We start from the raw sequence: 18305 nt of genomic DNA, 5'->3' as shown, positions 1-18305 counted from the left end.
TTTTAATCATCAATAAATTAAGCTTCCAAAAATTGCATCTCTCCTCACAATTCAATAAGATTAGATTATTTTTCCCAAAGATGTGATTGGTCCTTTCATCAGAGGGGTGGAGAGAGCAGGGAAGTCTAGAAAATGAATACCTTTCACTTGATAATGTTTAAAACCAGCTGGAGCGCAGAGTAACTGGAGTGCTGGTTTGGAGAGAACCAATAGGAAGACACCACAAGATCTGAGCAAACCCAGCCTGAGAAGCCCGGGGAAAGACACTCCTTTTTGGCAGGTCCTCAAATTGGTGAGTTTGAACAAGCAGATAAATAACTAAAAACAACAAATTCTAAGACTGTCTGGAAAATAGGACTTTGAATTGAATGGTCAGCTAGAGGGAACTGGGAGAGCAGCTGGGGCATGATTTATGGGGCACAGACAACAGTTCTTAATTCACTTCTAGGGGACTTCTCTCTTTTTCTTTGTCTTTGTTGGAACTAAGAACACGTTAGAGCCGCTCTGTCTGAATCTTTACTCTGAATATCACTACGTAATTGATAAAGCTAATCAGATTTTTTCCCCCTGTGGCGTTTAGGCCCAAATCTATCAACTAATACTTCAAACTGTTTCAGAAACAGAATTTCAGATCAGGAATAAAACAAGAAATGTGCCCAGCAGTACAATAATGACAGACTGGAAAATTGCAGTTTCTGATCTGTCCGAAATACTCAAAGTTTCTTGCCAAAGTAAATGTGTGTCTTTAGCCCACTTGTTTCTTCTAGTTTTTTTTTTTTTTAACTTTGTATGTTTAAATAAGCCTTGTGGTTTCCTTCTTTTTGAGAAGGAATGAATAGATACATTTGCTAAAAATTCTGCCTGTACTTCACCTTGACCATTATTATTACCGAGGGCAACTTTGTAACCACAAATCCCAGCCAACGTGATCTGTACAGATGTATGAGCTCAGGGCTGGAGTGCTTGAATTTGGGAATTAAGTAGGGGACTTGTGGCCCTTTTTTTCAAAATTATGTTATTTTGCCCAAGTTTTTTTTGCATTAGAATTTGAGGTCTAGAGGACGAAATGAAATGCCCACAGTGAAGGCGCAGAGAAAAGACGTTTCCAACTTGAGAAAGATTTGCAGGTCAGGTGTTCTGTAACGATGCTGACGGGAATCCTGAGGTTCCAGTTCCATCTCTGGGGTTTACAGTGTGCTGTATGCTTTTCAGCCAATCTTCTAGGCCAGGTGCTGCCTTGATTGTCAGCAGAGGTTTGGGCTGTTTAACAGTTTCCCTAGGAAGGGCTTTTCGGGGTATGGGAGGTCCCCTGGGGAAGGACGAGAAGAATGAACCCCACGACAGAGCTAGGCAATGTTGTCTGGTACCTGGGTTGGAGGAGCCTCTCGTTCTGTGAGTGAAAAGAATTGAGGGCTGGCAATTAAAATCGTAATTATTTTGTGAACTTTATGCTTCATCCCTTTTGCCTGGGAAAAGTGGGTTGGACAGAATGTGGGCACAAATTAATTTGAAACATTACTCAGAAGTTCAGAAGAGGAGACGGTTGAAATAGGAGTTACATAACAGTTGACACTTAAAAAGATTATATTAACGATCTAAGACAATATTAAAGAAAACCTCTCTATTGCTTACTATTTGCCAATACCTTAGACTGGTCAATTTGCTTCAAGCTGAACTGCTGAGGAATAAATTGACACGGAGGTTATTTTTCTCAACAGAAAACTCTGCCCCTTATTTACATAACTTACAAGATAATGAGTTGAATTGACTGCTGTCTTACTGGCTTGGTTGTGTAGAGGAAAATATTCTTTTTTCCTTCCTTTTATCCTCCCTTCATTCCCATGTTTCCTGCCATATTTCATGGGTTGAAAAAATGTCTATTTTATTTTCTTCTCTAGCATTATGTTGAACTGTGGCAGAACAACCTGGAGTGTATGTACATTTCTGTGTGACAGCCAGCCTCAGTGAGCACTAGTTTTCTTTGTGACTGTGAACATTTCCCCTGCAGAGAAAGCAAGGATCTCATTAGCACTAACTGATAGATGAAGGTTACCCCTCTGGAGACCTGGATTGGGGGTATTTGAGCCCCCAAATTATTTATTTCATTTTTTGATTGCCACTTTGCCTGTCAAAGTGCTTACAGTGCTTATGCTTTTTAATGCATAAAAGAAAAATGCTATATCCTCATCTATGCCAAGATAATCCGAATCTTTTCACTAGAATACAGATTTGATCTACAACACCTTAATACTGGTAATATTACTGCTTGATGCACGTTAAGTACCTACAGCTGCTGACATAGCAAGAAAATCATTATGAAGAGCACAGTTTATGCTTATTGAATTTACAGGACACTCAGTGAACAAGCGACACAATTACTGGGGAGAAAATCCCCAAGGTGTCACCTGGGGCCCGACCTGTGTTGACCACACATAGCCAAGTGCTAGGCACATGATCAGGAACACAGGTGTGAGCTGCGACCTGTGAGGTGAGATTTCAGGGCTGTGAGCAGGATCCCTTGCAGACATAGCTTTGATCTCAGCTCCTATGACACCCCCCATTAATAGCAAAGCCTCAACGGAAGTAACTCATGGACTCAGTAGGAGCCTGCCACACAATCTGCAGTCAGTAATATTTACATGAATGAATGAATGGATGGGTGTAAAATTTTTACTAATGTTATAAATAATCTGCAACAAATCCTTTATTAAAAATACAGACACTAAATATAAAAGTAATATACTGATGTTATATAATCAGAAAACGTCTATATCATCAATTACCCTCCAAATAAAAAGAAGAAAAAAATTACTCCTAACATCACTATATGTAAAAACTATACTATCACCATTCATAACAAAAAAATTTAATCTCTTGATGTCTGTCTTATGTATTTTTCTCCATACTTTTCTTTCTCTTAAAAAAGTATTTCATAACTCTTTGATAATTATTTTTTCCACTAAATATATTGTGAACATCCTATTATGTCAACAAAGTTTATCAACATTTTTTTTAGAGAAGAATTTGACAGGAAAGGGAGGGGTGGGGATGGCATGAGACCATTACGGTGCTCAAATGGGAACAGAGCGTTTCAGGTTGAAGAGGAGAGGGGAGAGACTAGGACAAAGGAGCCGAAGGAAACTCCACCTCCTGGTCTTTAATAACGTTGTTCCTGCACACAATGAGGGACCCATGCTGGCTGATCATCGGGGTTGAGGTGGAAAGAAGTTTGTCCTGTTGGTCTCTCACCCTAAAACACTAGCTTGGAAGGTGGCATACATTTCTGGAGTTGAGGTAAAAATGAATCTAACCAGAGACCTTTTCTCCTGTAGATTTACTGTGGGTAGTTGTTGAAGACAGGAGTAAAAATGGGTGAACTTCCACTTGACAAAGACCTATATAAGCCAGCCATACGACTTCCAAATTTTTTAAAAAATTGTGTTTCCTTGCTTACATTTTAGCTTACCACTTAAGACATTTTACCCCTAGAGGCTAGGTAGCTCAATTCTTGCTGCTCGTCTTTCTTTGACGTCCTTTTCCTTGTTCTTGAATGCTTCTTTGTTAACTTTCTGGACATTTCATGGCCTTCCATGTTTTTTCAAGGATATGCACAGATTACGTTGTTTCCAGCTCCCTCCTCTGTCATCATTGATATCACCTGTATGACACCTGTTTTCAGCTCCACTGGTTTCCGCTAGGTCTCAAGTAACTCCTTCATGTTAATGTTTTCATGGGTGCTGATAAATTCGAGCCTTACATTCTCAGATAATATTAACTAGAAAGAAATTTTGGGGTACTAACACCTTAGAGAAAAAGTAGTAAAAGTGTCAGAGACCAGAGCAGGCCAGTGGGAAGATCATTTGGAGCAGAATTCTTTGGCACTTTGCTTGAGTAGCTATCCACAGTGCCCATGCTTTCTGCTAACTCCTGCTGTAAACCAGTGAAAATTTAGCAGGGGAAGAGAAAATTTGTTGCCTAATACTTTTTGAAGATAATTCTAAGGCTAGATAAGGTTGAACAGAATTAGACTCTCATCCTTGATGTTGATTCATTGGATTTTCTCCTCTTAGGAGGTGACGCTTTGCCATTCTCCTTTCCATGTCTGCTAAGTAGTCATTGTGTTAAGTCTATTCAGTTTAGACATGAGGACTTGGGTCTCGCTCTGCCTCAAGTTACTCCTGAATTTTTCTTGTGGAATCATAGACAATTTTTTTTCAAGTTAATCCTAGTAACTCAAAAGACATTTAAAACGTTTGTGGGTGACATGGAGTGAGGATGTTTTCAGACTTTTCTGTAATAAGCTGTTATGAGAACACTCTTAAGAAGCTTTATTCATGGTCATAACGACCATTAATTAGCAAATGCGAGGTCAGTAGAGTATATTTTATTGCTTGAAGGATTAGGCTAACATGAATAATGTGAATAATCACGTACAATTTCTCCAAGAAGTTTACTTTGTATTTTTGCATAGAATCCTCATTTCAGGGGGAATCTTGAGAAGTCATTTATTTTATTCTCTATTTTTAGAGGGAAAGCTTCTCTTGCAACCCTCTCACTCATTCCCTGAAATATTAGCCTCTTCAAAGAGGCACTTCCAGTGTTAGGAGTATTTCCACAGTAACCAAAATCTCCCTTACTTGAATTTAAAGTTAAGTTTCTCTAGATGCAATATACCTTTAGAATTCCCAATCGCAAATGTAATTCTTGATTCTTTAGTGTAGTTTTACTAAAGCAGCATTCCCCCACAGATGTTGTCCCTTCGAGTACTAGTACCATGAGATGCTGTGCAAGAAAAGAAAGTTTCCATGGTTACAAAATTTGGCAAACTCTGACTACTGTGGGACACTCTTGGAAAAGATCTTTTTGTAGCTATCACAGTCTCTGGAAGTTGCCCCAGACCATGGTACCCAAAGAACAACTAGAACACAATCAACAACTAACGTACAAAAAAGCAAACGTAAGAGTACAGGTGATTGGGATGTGCAGCTGGTTGAGAACCACTGGTGTTGATTGTAGGATGCTATCGCCGGGAACTGGGGCCAGGGTGATGAGGATTCTGAGCACCTGGGAAAATAGAATGGGGCACTCTGTGCCGTAGGCAGTCTTCCAATACAGGAGGTAAAACAGGGACGAAAGCAACCAAACAATCTTATTTTATTACCCAATGAGGTAACTCAGTCCCATTCAATATTGATAAAGGAATTCTCTAAAATAGGTCCCTGAACAAAGAGCTTCTGGACTATATGTGGCATTTATTATTTTAAGTAGCACAGTTAGCGTTATTCTGCAGAAACACTTGTGATGGTCACATTGCTACATCCTGCTGTCATCCTAGTCCGATGACGAAACAACACCGCCAACGTGATGATAATGATCCCATAGCATAGCTCTCTGCCTGTGCGTTGGTGCCTCTACCTTTTTTCTTTAGAACTAAAAGTTATTCTATGCATGTCTAGGTAAATAAGAGGAAGAATTAAGTAAATTAAACATGATTAAGTATGCCTCAGAGTACTTTAGGTCGTGGAAAGAAGAGAGGCTCTTTTCTCAAGTAGCTATTGAAGGAGCCAGATTTATCATCTGAAAGTTATAGACTTTGCACAGGGGCCTGAAAGTCAAGCGGAATTTGAGTAGACTAGGAAGACAGGGAACAGATATTACATGTAGGGGGAACAACATGTGCAAAGTGTGGGGTTGAAAATGAGCTTGTAGTGTATGAAGAAGAGTAAAAAGCCCCCAAATAACCAATATATTTAAAATTCTCTACCTCCTTCTCTCACGCTACCTCAGGAAACTACCTAAGTCATGTTTTTGAAAAGAATTGGAAACACCTACCCTCAAATATTTTATTGTCAAACTTCAACAATAGCACAAACTTTGATCAGTGGATCTGGAAAAAAATAAACCCACATATAATATGTCAAAAGCAACCCTTATGCCAAGTATTACCAAGCAAGGGTGGCTATCACTTCTCATCATCGTGGACTCTGTGTCCTGTGGAGACAGTATTCCTCCATCCCTTACATGCCTTATGTTCATTTTGCCTCCAAATCTTTATTCATGTCATTTTCCCCCTGAAAAATACTCTCCACAGTTCTTACTTGCTTATTACAGTCCCTCAGGGCTCAGCCGAAGTTTTACATCATCATTATCAATACCAGTGTATTGAGTCTTATGTTGTCTAAGGCCTTGGGGACCTTAAGATATAGAAAGGACATTTTTTGATAGTAAGACACCACACACAAACTAGTTAATTTTTCAGGTCATTTAATTATTTCCATGCTTTAAAAAATTATTGTCTAAAGCCAAACAAGGCAGCATTTTGCTGTTTTATATTTTTGTATTATTAGTTTCTGAACATTAGCTGTATCTTTTTTCTGTCCAAAATGATAGTTATACTCCTTAAGTGCAGGTAACACGATCCATATCTCTTATCCTACCTCCTCGTGCTGGGTCAATAGTAGATGTTCAATAAATACTTCAATTGTTACACAAGCATACATTTATTTAGCATAGGACCCTGAGGAAACTTGTCATACAATAGCTATGCCTTCATGGATGGGCAAATTTGGGACAAGTAATAATAACTGGATAAGACTCCCCATTTACAACATGCTTTCAAATCCAATATCCTATTGTTCCGACATAAAGTGTGAGTGGTGAGTAAGAACGATGTTACCCATTTCATAGATGAAGTGTCTTGGGGTCCAGAGAGTCAAAATAATCTCAAGATCAGAGGGTGGGTGTCAGAGCTGGACTCAAACCCTTGTCTTATGATTCTGAATCTAAAGTGGAGGATAGGACTGAACAGCCAATGGGCATGCATAGGGAATCTGTAATGAGGAGAGAATTTACCAGAAGGAGGGACAATCAAAGGGGAATTAGGAGTTCTAAAGATAAACTTGAACTTGGGGCAGGTCTTGAAAAGGGGGAGGGTTGGCCGTCAGAGGTTTCTCCTTGCAGCTCCACTCCTACAGTTCCCATGAAGAAGGACTTTGAACATTAACCATGTGACTGCCCTCAAACTGTATGTGGAAGTGGACAGTAGCTTCAGCCAACTGGGGACCACGAGGGTCACTGTGAGTTGAGAAGACCTATTTAAGTTGTAAATAGGAAGTTAGGCAGAGGTTAAATCCGTGTCTTTTAGAGAGGTTGAATGACATTCTTAGATATCTGCTGATCAGCCTGTCACCAATAGTGGGGCAGGCTGATAGGTTCTGCCCCAAATCGCTTCCTAGAGGGCTAAACAGTGACATCTATTGGTTCAACTTGAAATAAGCAAGTTCAAAAGCAGTTGAAACATCTACACTAGTATTTCTCCCCCTTTCAAACCAAGTAATAACAACCATTCCAAAGTTATGACATCAGTAGAATGCTTTATCTCAGGAACAACACACCACTCCAACTTTCAGCATTGAAGATATTGTGTGACGTATTTTTGCAGAGGGTTTATCAAAGACTTTGTAAACCATTTAAAATCAAAATTCGGTAGGAACACTACAAAGGCCTGTGTGTTTTGGGAGCCCGTCATTGCTCAAGGTTTCATCCTGGAGCAGGAATGCACAATTTAGAGAATGGATTTGAGGGGCAGTGGTGGGAAATAATGACGTTGCTTTCTGCTTTAGGAAACTTGAAACCAAATCTTCCTGTGGGTGAGACGTGTGAGTTACCAAGATTGAATTTTCTTTCCTAAACAGCCCCAAATTTCAAGATAAGCTTGAAAATCTCCTAGTTCTTAACTTTATTTGGTAAAGTTTCTATGGGCTTTTGTACTCAACACTCTAATAACTAATAACTCTATTTCTTTCAGAAAAACTGTAAAGCTCCCTGAATATATAACTGATAGAGATGCTCTTCTGGGCAATTTGGAATATTAAAAAAATACTCTGGCAAATTAAAAAATATTTTATATGTTTACAACATATTTTAAATATTGATGAAATGTTCTCTATATATGTACAGTGTATGTGTGTGTGTGTATGTGTGTGTGTATATATATATATATATATATATATATATAGTATACGCTCCATACAATATTTTCTCTTAGTTCAGACTTTTACAAAAATTGCTAAGAAGCAGTAAAATTGATGGAGTTTGGCTTTCAACCTCTTGTTCACCCAAGGGAGGGATGAAGTGGCCCAAAGAGGGCAGCATGATGAAGAAAGGAGAGAATTCAGGCTTGGAGAATCCAAACATCCAATAATTGAATACTGACACATTTGGATCATTGAAGAAAAATATTAACATGTTCTCCAGTTATTAATTAGTGAATCAAGCATGACCCTGGGAACTTGCTTTTCATTTTAAAACAGGGGCATGGTTAAGAGATGGTTCAGATTGGCTTATTCAGGTCTGTTGAGATCTCTGCCGATCTGCTTTGCAGACGCCTGGTGGCTTGAGAACAGCATGGCGCTAAACCACACTGCCCTGCCCCAGGATGAGCGCCTGCCACACTACCTGCGAGATGGGGATCCTTTTGCTTCCAAACTTTCCTGGGAAGCGGATTTGGTGGCTGGCTTTTATCTAACAATAATTGGTAAGCTTCCTTAACTTTTCTGTGCAAAGGCTGCATCTGGAAAATTCATGGGCTGATATATTGATTTTGCACAAAGATTCTGCATCCACTTACGTGGATCTTTTAAGTGGAGATGAGAGAGGGAGGAAGGCAGAAGATGGGGTAGCATTACGAAGTTCAAGGAATGTTTCATAGAAATAACTCTGTTATCTTTATTCTTAGGGATAAATTTTCCCTTAAAAATCTAAAGAACGTTTACAGCAAAATAATTTATCTTGAGACTGTATTTCATTTTGGTTGCTTTGGTAGTAGATTCCTCTTCTGAATAAGAAAGTTAATGATAACGAGATCTTATTTAAACAGAGTGCCTTTACTTTTTTAAAACATGCATTTGATGTAAGAGTATAGCCTCCAAATGGACCTTAGAAATCATCTAGTTCAGCCTCCTTTTTTCACAATTGAGAAAACTCTAGCCCAGTGCCGTAGTGATGATGGACACACTGTGTTTACTTCACCTAAAGGTAAAGTTGCATCACAATAGCATCATGAAGTGATTTTGATGGACACACTGAGTTTAATTCACCTAAAAGTAAAGTCGCATCACATTAGCATCACAAAGTGATTTTGGTGGGAGTTGGAAAAATGTAATAAATGGTAATAAATGGAAGTCAGTCCAAGGTCAAAAGATTTTTGTGCATAATCCATAACATGGCACATCTGCTTCCAGACTCTGCTATCCAATGCGGTGGCCACATGTGGTTCTGGAGCACTTGAACTGTGACTTTTCCAAAATGAGATGTGCAGTAGTGTAAATATGCACCAGATACTGAAGATTTAGTACTAGAAAAAAATAATGTAAAATAGTTCATTAATAATTTTCAAAAATTGACTACATGTTCAACCCATAACATTTTGGATATATTAGGTTAAATAAGTATATTATTAAAATTAATTCAGTAATATATTTGCTCTGTTTAATGTGGCTGCCAGAAAAATTTAAAATACATATGTGGCTCACATTTCTGGTTTACATTGTATTTCTATTGGACAGCACTAGTCTAGGCAATTAGAATTCAACTACAATACTTTTCTTAAATTTAAAAATGTTTTTTTAAATTTGGGTAACCAGTGTGCTGGTGGGTTACATCTTTAGGTGTGTCTGCCTTTAATCTTTTCAGATGTTGGGTCAAGCTTTCTCTCTCTCTCTCTTTCTCTCTCCTTCCTTCCCTTCCTTTCTCTCTCTCAACTATTTATTACTGGCTGAGAATTTCATTTAACCTCCTGAAAGTAGCAAAACTCATTAGAAAAGTCTGGGGACCCCTCTATGGTCAGTACTTGAGGCAAATGGAATGGATGAGATGGAATCAGAAATTCTGCTGCAAAGGGATTCCCTGGGTCCTTGGCTTTATTATTAGTTGTTATCAAACCGATTTAAATTCTGTCATAGAAATGGATCCCTATGTCTTTTCAACCACAAATACATACTGAGTGCCTATACCTTACCAACGTTTAAGTTGCTGGGAATATAACAGTGAACAAAACAGGCAAACTCTCTGTCTGCGCAGGGACTATCTGGTAGTAAAATCCACATTGCATTTTTGTTAAACATAAGTACTTTCCATGATCAGAAAAGAGAGAAAAATAAACATCTTATAAGTTGAATTTGTCTCAATCAGTTGCAAGGAATGAATTAAAAAGTAGCATCTTTATCCTGACCGGTTTCTCCAGATGACACAAAATAAGGAGGGATATGAGTCCATCCCCACCCTGGCATGGAGGATGGAGGGGGGAGAGGTTGCCAGGGGGAGTGTGGGGGGAGTCAGGAGGATTTCTCACTTCCACGTGTGGGATGGAAGGAAAATCCACAGGCATATTCAAATGGGCATGCTGAGGTGGATCTAGAAGAGCAGGTCCTCAAAGACTCTCCTAACAAAGCGAGCATCAGGTGACTCAGGGAGCTGGGGACGGAGCCAAGGGCATTTCCCAGAACAGTTGTTCAGGATGAGGCCAGGGGCGGCTGGAGGGGTTGGACTCATCTTAGATGCAGCTCTCGGGCTTGGTCCTATGTCTGGTTTTCACCTCCTCCGAGGATAGGTGTGTGGGAATGTGCCCAGATTCCTTTTAAGGAATCAGAGTAGAATAACATTCTTGGTTATTCTACTAATAGATAAGAAATACTAGATGTCTTAGGGAAAACTGGAAGATGAAAAGATAAATTTGAGTTTGGAATGGAGGAGAAATAAATTCGAGACCCATTTCTACCCTCTACTCTTTACTCCAAATTCTTAGCTTATTAACAGTCTATATATGAGATTTTATTTTTTGTATTCACAGAAAGATTCAGGATTTTGATAATCTAAAATGTCCCCCCTTCCTTTAGTCTCTACCCTCTTAATCTTGTTTTCCTTAACTACCATTAAAAAATAAATTTGCATTCTCTTGACACTCCCTTACATATAAGATTGCCTGTGCGAATAACCCATATGCACCTCAGAGAGAGGTGACTATTTTTGGATAATGCTTTGGGCACTGGGTGGAACCTTATGAAACAGAGTTAATAAAGATAATTTAAGAAAGGATAAGTAAGAAAATCAATATTCTCAAAAGTGATGTAGGAATTAGCCCTGATGGGCTAGTGGTTAAAGTTTGGTGCTTTCACTGCTTCACCTTCCCCCCTGGTTCAGTTCCTCGTGATGGAACCAGACCACCCATCTGTAAATTGCCATGCTGAGGTGGTGGCTCACATAGAAGAACCAAAAGGACTTACAACAAGGATATACAACCATGTAGTGGGGCATTAGGGAGAAAAACAAAAAAGAGGAAGATTGGAAGCAGATGTTAGCTCAGGGCAAATCTTTCCCTGCAAAAAAAAAAAAAAAAAAAAAGAGATGTAGAAATGTAGAAAGACAAAGGATCTTTAAATGAGATTTGTGTATAAAAGGCATATGCATCCTTATTGTTTTTAATCTTCTTAGATACAAAGCAGATGGCATTTATTTATATTTCAAGCCACGTTTTCACGTTTTAATTTTCCACTGTGCCTTGCTAGCTGGTTTCCTTTAATGAGACATAAGTTTCATTTTAGTTGGTTTGTTCTACAACTCCATAATCTCTTCTATTTTTTTCCTCTTCTCTCTTAAGAAAGCTAAAAAGGTTTTAACGGGCCATTAGGCAGCACTGACTCCAGGGATCCAGAATTTCCTAAGAGCACAATGCAGTCAGTTCCTGGTGGTTTCATACCATCAGCTGAAACACACATATCTTTCCTTGCCCCCAAAATGAATTGTGGTGGAGAAGTAGAAATTAAAATAGAAAAATCTGGGTTTCTCCTGTTAATACTCTCCTTATTCCTTACTACTAAAGGCAGCTGTACCAGATTCTCATTTATACACAGCTACACTATGAAGCAAGAAATCCTGAGGAAATCTACTCTACATGTTAAGCTATGGAAGTAGGTGTATTCTTTTCTTAAATAAAGTCAGTAGGGATTGGGTCTTTTTGGATTTAAACTGGGTTTGTAAGAAGTTTTGAACAGTTTCATTGTAATGCCAAGCTAACTAGTCATTAATAAAAGGATATAAAAAAATGGGAACACTTATACCATTGTTGGTAGGTTGGTGGGTTAAGGGTCACTTTCTCTCCCATTGGTGGGAGGGGGAGAGGCCATATTCTCAATTGTCACCCACTTCCCCTTGATACCTAGTCCAGTAGCAGCTGCAGACATCCAGCATCCATGTGTCCTCAGGAGGCAAAAGTCCTGGGATGTGTCTCCAGGAGATGACCTTTCTTTGCAGAGGGTTATGCCTTATCTGGCCTCTGCCTCTCCCGAATGCTGGTGCTCCCTCTGCAGTCCACAGCGATAGTGAAAGCACCTTGCTTGGTTTGGGTCTCTTCATTGTCAGAATTTATCAAGAGCCAAGGGTAACCCTACTTATCAGAGGGAGGGAGTTCTATAAAGCCGATACTCTACAAAAATGGCTGAGGAATACTCCACTCTGGGGGCCAGTACAAGAACTCAGCATCGGGATGCCCACACCCTCCTGACCTTCACTGGGAAGTTAGTGGTTCCTTTTTCTGGGTAAGTTCAGTCTTATGATCCCTGACTCCTATTCCTCTGGAGGCAACCCATCCCTTGCCTGTCACTCACAACTCATGCTTTTTATTTCATCTTCTTAATTTAGATTTTTATTTAGAGTCCTCTCATTACCCTCTAAATCTATGGTGACCATTTTTGAAATTGAGAAGTGTTTCATAGTCCAGTGAACTCTAAATCCTAGTTTTAACGATGGGAATTTATATTTTTCCTTGTAGGGATTCTGTCCACATTTGGAAATGGGTATGTCCTTTATATGTCTTCTAGACGAAAGAAGAAGCTGAGACCCGCGGAAATAATGACTATCAATTTAGCAATCTGTGATCTGGGGATTTCAGGTAACAACCATGCTGTTTCTTCTTTGGGGGTTTGAACGATGCCCCATTCTAAAGTCCTCACTGGCTCAGAGATATCCCTACCCCATTGCCTTTTGTTCCTCCCTTCACAAATCATCTTTACAGACTTTGTGGTAAGTCAATGGAGTGTTGTCTGACTAAAGAGGTCATTCATTTCACGTTTATTGAGTCCTTTCTATGTGCTGGGTATGTCAATGCCAAGGATACAATTTAATAACACGTGATATCTTAGACACCTCAAGGTGTAGGGGGCTAAATGATTCAGAAAACAGAAACTTACAGGTAGGCTCCAGATCACTGTTTTAAACTCTGTTGCACCTCTCCCATCCTTATGGAAATCTGCTACAATAAATATCAAGGGGGTAAGGTCTTAAAAGGTAAATGATGGCTGAAGACAGTTCAAGAGGTGAGTATAGGAAGATAGAAGAGCTGCCCTGTTAATGACATATTTAAGTGTGATAACATAGTGATATATCTCACTGAGGCTTGGAAATGGGTGGCAAGTATAGGAAGCTTCCAGTTCCGTGGGTCTCAAACTTGGCTGCACAAAAAAGTCACTTGAGGAACTTAAAAAAATACTCATGGCTGGGTTTCATACCCAGAAATTTTGATTTAATTAGTTGAGAATGTTACCTGGGCATCAGTTAGTAAAAATCAGCTAGTTAAAATTAGAATTTCCAGGTAAATTTAATGTGAACCCCAAATTAAGAACTACTGTTTTATTTCTTGCTTTTTTGGTCTCTCTGAAAACCCAGCAAGGAGGAGTTGAAATAAAATTTCTCTTTAACTGTAATTCATTTTTACAAATATGAATGATTTGGGGTAAGTCATGTCCTTTTGTTTTCGTCTATAAAATGCCAGGGTAGCCTACATACACCCAAATGTGTCTTTGGATCCCAACATTCCGCTCTTTAGCATACATTCTTAAGTTACTAGAGTTGGAGAAAACGAGTTTGAACGGAACAAACTCATCAGCTCCTCTTTCCACTGGAAAACTTTTAGCAGTTTCCCATCAAAAGGATTCCTTTAAAAATGTTTTCTGATATTTGTTTCCCTCTTCATAAGTGGACTTTTCTGCCACTGCCAATCTCTAAAAACAAAGCTTAATAATAAGCCTCTATCTATTTGGTCCCTACTTATCACCAGCAGTCCACGTGCTGCCTTCTTATTGAGAGTTTGGATGGTCTCGGTTATTTAGAAAGGGTTTACTCAGTATACACAGGCTTAAACGTCATGAGTTCTTATGGGAAACACATGCACATTAACAGGAGTATATCCTGTCAGGCCACTTTCTGTGAAAATAGTCAAGATGAACTCAGGGAATTCGTGAGCCTGCAAAATGGCTGCCACTTTGGCTGTTGCCACACGATGGCGGTGTCGCAACAGGAATGATAGCTTTCATGGTCAGCTTTCCCTGCTGACTCCTAATGGTTCTCTCCCTGTTACTGAATGTAAATGCTTGAATGAAACCTGCCATTTCAGCCACCAGCTTCCCCGATGAGTAATACCAGATTGATGCTTAAGGCTGAATTAGACTACGCTTGAATAAAAGTCTTTAATTGGTCTGATACATTGAAAATGCTTTCAACCAAGCAAGTCTGCTCTACAGTTGCACATATCACCCCATTTCTCTGCATATATCTTTAGAGTAATTCACCAAGAAAGCATTTTCCTCTATGTGATAGCTCTCTCTGATGAACCTACATCATTTTTTTCAACTTCTGAGTATCTCTAATACACTGTTCCCTTCCAATAATCCTTACTTTTTTTTAAAGATTGGCACTTGAGCTAACACCTGTTGCCAATCTTCTTTTTTTCTACTTTTTCTCCCCCAATTCCCCTAGTACATAGCTGTACATTTTAGTTGTGGGTCTTTCTAGTTGTGGGATGCCACCTTAGCATGGCCTGATGAGTGGTGCCATGTCTGCGCCCAGGATCCGAACCAGTGAAACCCTGGGCTGCAGAAGCGGAGCGTGTAAGCTTAACCACTGGGCCACGGGGCTGGCCCCCCTTGAAAATTTTTATGTCTGTATTATTTTTTTCTTGGTCAACTATATTCTATTATAAGCACCTTGCAGAAGCACATTCTAGAGACCAGGTATTTCACCTACACAACGAATATTTGCTGTTTAAATATCAATGGCTTTCAATTGGCTATATGTAGTGGAATCATCTGCAGAGCTAAGAAAAGTGGATATTGATACCCAGGCTTACTCTAGATAAATTAAATCAGACTCCCTGGGGGTAGGAGTCCTGACACCGATATTTAAAGTAAATCAAAACAAAGCAAAGCAAAACAAAACAGAACAACTCCTCGTGATTTTAACATGCAGCTGGGTTCAGGAGCATTCCATGAAGTGGAGGAGAGAGACACATTCTAGGTTCAACAAATCACCACTCCAGAAGGAAGCTTAAAATAGCTTTTGCTGGTGGGTCCCAGGCACAACAGACACTCATTTCACTCCATCCGAGTCACTTCCTCTTGTCTTTTGCTGTCTTTAGCCCCCACCGAGCAGACACTTTGCTCAAGCTTTGAGTTTCCTGTCTCCTCTGCCTAGAACGTTTTCCCTCTAGACATTGCCTGGGTCTCTACCACTGATGTAGACATCTGCCTAAATGTCACCTTCTCAGAGAGGTCTTCCCTGATCCCCTTGTTACCAGCACATTGGGTTCTTATTGTCCCCCAGGATAGAAATCAAGAGAGACAACAAACGGGAGTAGAAAAGTAAAAGGTTTTAGCTTGTGCATATGGGAAGCACAAGGAAGCCAGTGCGGAAAGGAAAGGGGCAGGTGACTGGCTCCTTAGGGATCAGATTGTGGGGCTTTTGTTAGGCAAAGGCTGGGGAGGAGCGCCTTGTCACAGCGTGTAGAGGTGGGGCTTTCCTTGCGCCTGTGCTGTTGTTCAACATACCACTTCATGTGACACATGTATCATTAGCATGCTAGCTCTCCACCCCGGGTGTGATTTTTACTATGCTAATGGAGCTAGGGTCACCTTCAGCGGACTAGTCACTGTGTAAGGTGCTAGGTCACGTGTGTAAGCCCAGGAAAGTCCCGAGGCTGTGGAATGTGGATCTTGGTGGCCTCTATCTAATTCTCCTAGCCTGCTGACTGGTTAGGGCCAATGTTGATAGGCCTGGGGGCTTGCAGATGGCCTTGTCTCATTAGGCTGGTTCCTGTCTTACTCTGCCGTAAAATAACAATTTCTGTCTATCTCTTTCCCCTACTATATTTTTCTTCACAACACTAATCACTACCTACCATGCCATCATATCTTATCTCATATTACAGATTATGTGTTCCTTTTGTCTGCTCTCTCTATGATAAAATGAACTTGTCTGGCTTGATCGCCACTTAGTCTTCCAGCACCTCGCTGTGCTTGTTACGTAACAGGCACCGAATAAGTATTTGTTGAATAAAAAACTAATTCTTCTACACTCAATTTCCTCACTGGCAATGGGGTCAGACTCAGTAGGATCAGGAAGCTGGAATGTGAGGGTGCGCAGTCTAGTAAGTTGGAGGACGGCACTAGCTGTCTAGACAAGTAGAGGAAACGTGTGCCTAGCTTACAGAAGGCATACAAGAAGCGTGCGTTAACTGCCTAACCAACAGGAAGTTGTGTGTACCTTTGTATGCCAAGGAAGGGACACAGCTGGGAGGGGCGGGGCCGGGCTGGCCCCTGCAGGCTGTGAATATCAGTCACTTGGTTTTCCTAATGCATTAAGTTTAGAGAAAGTTCCTTCGCTAGATCAGATAGAGACTTTGAAGAGCTTGCCATTACTCTCCCTTCAGGGCAGGTGAAGATTGAATACAATGGCTGAATGGGGAGGGTGCAGGGTGTGAAGAAAAGTGGAAGGATGCTTTCTAGAAAGTGAAAACAAAAGCAAAAACACATGGAGGCTGAAGGAATATATAGTTTAAATCTCAGAAACCTGGGTCTGGTTGTAAACAAATTGAACCTAACGTTTACGAAAATAGCCATCTCTCTGGTTTGAACAGGCTATAACTCAACTGTGAGTTGAGGGAGGTGGGTAAATTTCAACTGATGGAACATCTCTTGACAAACTGCTTGGTGCTCCAGTTGTAGGCAAACCCTTCACGATCATCTCTTGCTTCTGTCACCGCTGGGTGTTTGGCTGGATTGGCTGCCGCTGGTATGGATGGGCTGGATTTTTCTTTGGTTGTGGAAGTCTTATCACTATGACTGCTGTCAGCCTGGATCGATACCTGAAAATCTGCTATTTATCCTATGGTAAGTTGGAAGGTTTCTCATTCTCTGATAGTTACAGCTAGGTGATTTGTCAGCGCTGTATGCATTCTACCCATAGGTAACAAAGATTACTAATAACCTCAGGGACCAAGAGTATTTCTGTTTATAGCCTATCTTGTTCTAACCTATGTTTAAAGACTTAATACTGCTTTTATAGGAAAGTCTGGTGTTTGGCCACAATGCTTTTGAAAGTACGGTTTCCTTGTATAAAGTGTGTAAGCTTCTCCCATGTTTTGCCATGCAAACAGAAGAAATAAAATGCATTGATAGGATGTTATGTCCAAGGTGTTTAGCTGGTTCCCCACATAGTAAGCGTCATTGTATGAAAAGATGTTTCTGATTCTCCTTTAGCAGTAAGGCTCCCCATGATTTCCGAGAGGAGGAATTCCAAAAGGTCCACCTCCAAGTTTGAGAGCTGGGCAGCTGTGCCTGCGGGAAAGGACACACCTACAGAAATACCTACCACTAGACATTCTTGTTGTGGTATTGGCAGGTAGAAAGATGAGTGACGAAGGGAGTGGGTGAGGGGTGAGCCAGCAATAAACAAGTTTTCAGAAGCTAACGTTTTCTCTTTGAATGATTAGAACATTCTAAATGTTAAAAATAAATTTGTAGTACGTTGGCTTCTTGGGGTTCTGGGAATTTATTGAACCAGAAAGAGAAGCATTTGGGCCCTTAAATTTAATATTGACAATCTACTGCGACCAGGGAGTCATATTGCTCCGTCTGGAGAAAGCTGCTTTGTTCATCAATCTGTCGATTAGAGTGGTTACGACCATGGGGACAGAGCATGGCCTGGAGCCCGAGGTGGAAGAGATCAAGGCAATTGACACACTCAATGTGGTGGAATTTTCCTTTATATTTTGAAAGTTTACAGTCCCAAACTCCAAGGAAACCAAACATAGGGAGGGTAAGGTCATGGACCACTGTCTTCAAGATCTAGCACTCACTTTTTTTTTTTTTAAATTTGCATCTTTTTTCTAAACAGTTTAAAATTGCCAATAGAAATAGCTTGAATCAAAATTTCCAATACGTAAAAAATATACAATTATAAATATTCTGGATGACTTC

At 40.1% G+C, this 18305-nt stretch overlaps 1 protein-coding gene across 1 annotated transcript in view; it reads left to right on the top strand.

Annotated features, from left to right (window-relative positions):
• The first annotated feature begins 8406 nt into the window (after nucleotides 1-8406).
• The window catches only part of OPN5 (opsin 5), a 28223-nt gene continuing 18324 nt past the window's right edge, over nucleotides 8407-18305 (top strand). Inside the window, exons 1-3 of the mRNA XM_046639051.1 lie at nucleotides 8407-8536; nucleotides 12827-12946; nucleotides 17046-17216. Of these exons, the coding sequence (XP_046495007.1) occupies nucleotides 8407-8536; nucleotides 12827-12946; nucleotides 17046-17216 (421 nt within the window). The remainder of the gene's footprint in view (nucleotides 8537-12826; nucleotides 12947-17045; nucleotides 17217-18305) is intronic.

Source organism: Equus quagga, chromosome 15 (assembly GCF_021613505.1).
Source record: "Equus quagga isolate Etosha38 chromosome 15, UCLA_HA_Equagga_1.0, whole genome shotgun sequence".
NCBI classification, from domain to species: domain Eukaryota; kingdom Metazoa; phylum Chordata; class Mammalia; order Perissodactyla; family Equidae; genus Equus; species Equus quagga.
This window is presented reverse-complemented; position numbering and strand designations above follow the sequence as displayed.